The sequence below is a fragment of the Hipposideros armiger genome, unplaced genomic scaffold, assembly GCF_001890085.2.
Source record: "Hipposideros armiger isolate ML-2016 unplaced genomic scaffold, ASM189008v1 scaffold_479, whole genome shotgun sequence".
NCBI classification, from domain to species: Eukaryota; Metazoa; Chordata; class Mammalia; order Chiroptera; family Hipposideridae; genus Hipposideros; species Hipposideros armiger.
Window position 1 is genome coordinate 177,561 of NW_017731829.1, and position 3,588 is coordinate 181,148.

Consider the following 3,588-nt stretch of genomic DNA (forward strand, 5'->3'; position numbering starts at 1 on the left):
GTAAAGGCAGTCTTCAGAAAAGGTGATAGGGATGTTCTCCTTAGTGTTGGTAAGAAGCTCTGAGATCACTTGGCCCATCACTGCGTCTTGAGAGCACCTGGGAGGCGGGTGGGGAGAAAAAAAGTCTTCAGGCTCAGCCAGCTGTGAGCAAGGGACACCTGCGGCCAGGCTGGGCCTTGAACTGGGAGCTCTAGGCCTGTAGAGCTGTTTTTACCAGGCTGAAGGCACTGGAGTGGGGAGGATATTATCTGAGTGGGGGGTGGGACTGGAGGGGTGCCTGGGGCTCCCTAAGGTCTCCCAGAACAGTGTATGGTGAAAAGTCCTGTCACCTCTCCCCATCCTGGAGCCTTCTGATGGACTGGGTCAGGGAGATGAGGCTGCCTAGCCACTGCCCCACCTGGGAGATGGTGCAGCCCGGCTCGGGTGGGCTGCCACGGTGAGTGCAGGGCGCCACGTTCCTTCACCAGGTAAACCAGGTGGTCAACCCCCTGGGAGACTTCTATAAACCATGAGAAGTCACTCAAATGGCGGACATTTGGGGCCTGCAAAAGGCCAGGGGTGGAATATTTGTAGGGTAACATCAGGGGAGCTGCCTCGGCCACTAATTTGCTGGGTGACCTTGGGTGAATTCCTTCCCTGCTCTGAGCCCCAGTCTGCCAAGTCTAAGTGAGGAGAGTGATTCCTACATGGGATTTGCAGCCCTGCCATGCCAAGATTTGATCATCGACCCGTCCATCCCAGGCAAACGCTGCTGGTTGACCTAATAACAGATCTTAAGGACCCAGCAGAGATTATGATTGGTAACCTTTACGGAGCCTTCCCAGCATACCGGGTATTGTCTTAAGCACTCCTTATGTACTAAGTCATTTAACCCTGAGATCAGCCCCATAACGTAGGTCCTATTATCATCCCCATTTTAGAAATGAGAAAACAGGCACAGAGGGGTTAGAGAACCTGCCCAAGGTCACACAGCCAGTCAGGTCCATGTTATGTAGTGCTTATATTTTCAAGGACATTCTAAGCAACATCTCTGTGTCTCAATGTACCCAGAAAGTGGACATCGCAGTCTCTGGTATGCGGATGAGGTAAGTGAGGCGCTAAGGTCCCTGGATGACACAGCTGTTAAGTGGCAGAGCCGGAGCCTGCAAAGATGACCGCCTGCTTTCCATCCTGGGGGACCTTCCCCACATCACCAAGAGCAAGAGGCATAATATTCATAAAAGAAGAAATTCAAACGGCAAAAAAAGGGGAAAAGAGTTCAACATAACTAGTATTTAACTGCAGAACAAATAGCAAAATTATATAATTATTAATATTAATCATATTGATATTAATTAAAATATTATAATTGATGATTAACAACTTAAGATATAAACATCAATAATTATTTTGCCTATCCAATAGCCAAAAGCTATTTTTTTAGTAACCCTAAGCATTGCCATAGATTCAGTAAATGGAGGTTTTCATGTATTAATGGAAGGCGTGTGCTTGGAATACTAGTGGGGGAAAGTTTAACAAAAGGTACATACTCTTTGACTCAGAAATGTCATTTATTGACACGTACCCAAAGGTATTTATGAATGTGTGTAAAGATTTAGGTACAGGATCCGTATCACAGCGCTACTTGTATTATCTAAATCAAGAACAACATAATGACCCCCAATAAAAGACTGTGTGAATAAACTGTGATTCCATACTCAACCCAACACAGCTATTAAATGTCAGGCTGTGGTTTCAATGACCGAGAATGATGCTCATGATATACTGCTTATGAGTGAGCAAAGCGGGCACCCAAACTACCCGTGCAGTGTGATGCTGTTTAAGGGAAGAGATACGCAACAGATAACAGGTGGAAAAGACAAACTGGAATAGGAACAGCAGTTCTCTTTAGGTGGTGGATTCATATATGATTTTCATTTTCTTACCGTTACTTACCTGTATTCCCTCACTTTTCTGTAATAAGCTTGTATTGTGTATGACATTTGCAATCAGGGAATAAAAACAGTGACTATCATTTTTAAAAGAAAGGAAAGAAGGAAGGAAGAAAGGGAGGAAAGGAGAGGAGATTAGAAAAGAGAACAGAAGGATGACTGGGACACACCAACCATTGCTCTCTTGTGACTAGGTAGCTAGACACCCCTGGGAATGGAGAACTTGCCCGGTTAGCACTCCCACCCCCACACCTCCTGGCCCACCTGACTCCCCAAATATGACAAAGTTCAACACAGGAGAATAAATAGATTCGTTACTTCTGATCTCCGTCACCTGCTCCATTTTAAATTTTGTTTCCAAAGCACTCATTATATTCTAACATACTATATAACCTATTTCTTAATTTGCATATTGTTTATTATCTATCTCTCCCTGCTAGAATGCTGGCTCCATGAAGGTAGGAATATTTGTTTCATTCACTAATGGGTCCCAGGAACCCAGAACATGCTTGGCACACAGTAGGTGCTCAGTAAATATTTGCTGAACGCTGTGAGTGTTCTGGAGTGTTTTTTGGGGGTCTACAATATCTCAAGGATTCCAGAATCAAGTGTAAGCCACTCAGAGCTTGCCTGGCTCGTTCCTGCACGCCTCTGAGGCAGACATTCCCACCGAAAGACGCCAAAGCCATTCCCGGGCTTACATAGGCGGGTAAGAGGTGGTGTTCTTCACGGAGTGCCACGGTTCTGCAGGCTGCGGAGGCGCAAACCTCAGGGATCCAAGAGGAGGCTTGGCAAAGGGGACTCCCAGGAAAACGGCCACAGGCTGTGCAAATCCTTCCAAGCTGGCATACTTCCCCAGGACCTTGCCCTGCACGGTGCCCACAACAGGTGGTGAGGGTGGGTGCCCTGTGGACATGGAGAGGAAATGAAAACACATCAGCGGTGAAAGGTTTGAACTGGGCTCCAGGTGGGTCTTGCCACTTTCGGCTGGTGACCTTAAATGAGTCACCTCAAGTCTCAGGCCTCAGTTTCTTCTTCATTAAAACCGAGGTGAGGTGAACTCGCCTTCCTACCTCATAGCGCTCTCTGAAGTAGCAAATTGGAATTGGGGGTATAACAGCAAAAGTGAAAAATAAATGCAAGGAGAGCTTCTGGGGGAGAACAAGATATTCGGGTTCCACTCTTAGAAACCTCTGGAAAGAATTACCCATTAGGATCCTGGCCCTGAGCTGCACGCTGGAGAAAAGGATGAACAAGAGGCAGCCCCTCTTCTCAGAAGTCTGAACCTTGGAAGACGAGTGAGCCACATACATACTTGACCCTACTGCTGGGATGAGAGTGGTCAGTGGCCTGAGAGGTACCAGGAAGGCGTTACAGGAGTTCAAAGAGGGAGCAAGGACTTCTGATCGGTGGCATCGCAGAGGGGGTGACTTTGGTGCTAAGACTTGCAGCAGGGGAGGACACAGCAAGCAGAGATGCAACAGGGGGTCTGAGGTATCAAGCAGAGAAGAGAAGGCGCAGAGGCCAGGCCCTGAGACACCAGCATGCAAGGCCTGCCTGACGCAGAGCGAATGGCCCATTCGGACCAGAGGGATCTATGGCGAGTGGAACACAGTCCTGGAAGGAGAGAAGTTCATGTCTGCAAGGGCCTCGAATG

At 47.6% G+C, this 3,588-nt stretch overlaps 1 protein-coding gene across 1 annotated transcript in view; it reads right to left on the bottom strand.

Moving 5' to 3' along the window:
• Positions 1-3,588, bottom strand: part of CES1 (carboxylesterase 1) — a gene marked incomplete at its 5' end in the record, with an annotated part of 43,125 nt that overhangs the window by 30,014 nt on the left and 9,523 nt on the right. The window contains 2 exons of the mRNA XM_019666815.1: positions 1-97; positions 2,633-2,837. The exon at positions 1-97 is cut by the window's left edge and continues 13 nt beyond it. Of these exons, the coding sequence (XP_019522360.1) occupies positions 1-97; positions 2,633-2,837 (302 nt within the window). The remainder of the gene's footprint in view (positions 98-2,632; positions 2,838-3,588) is intronic.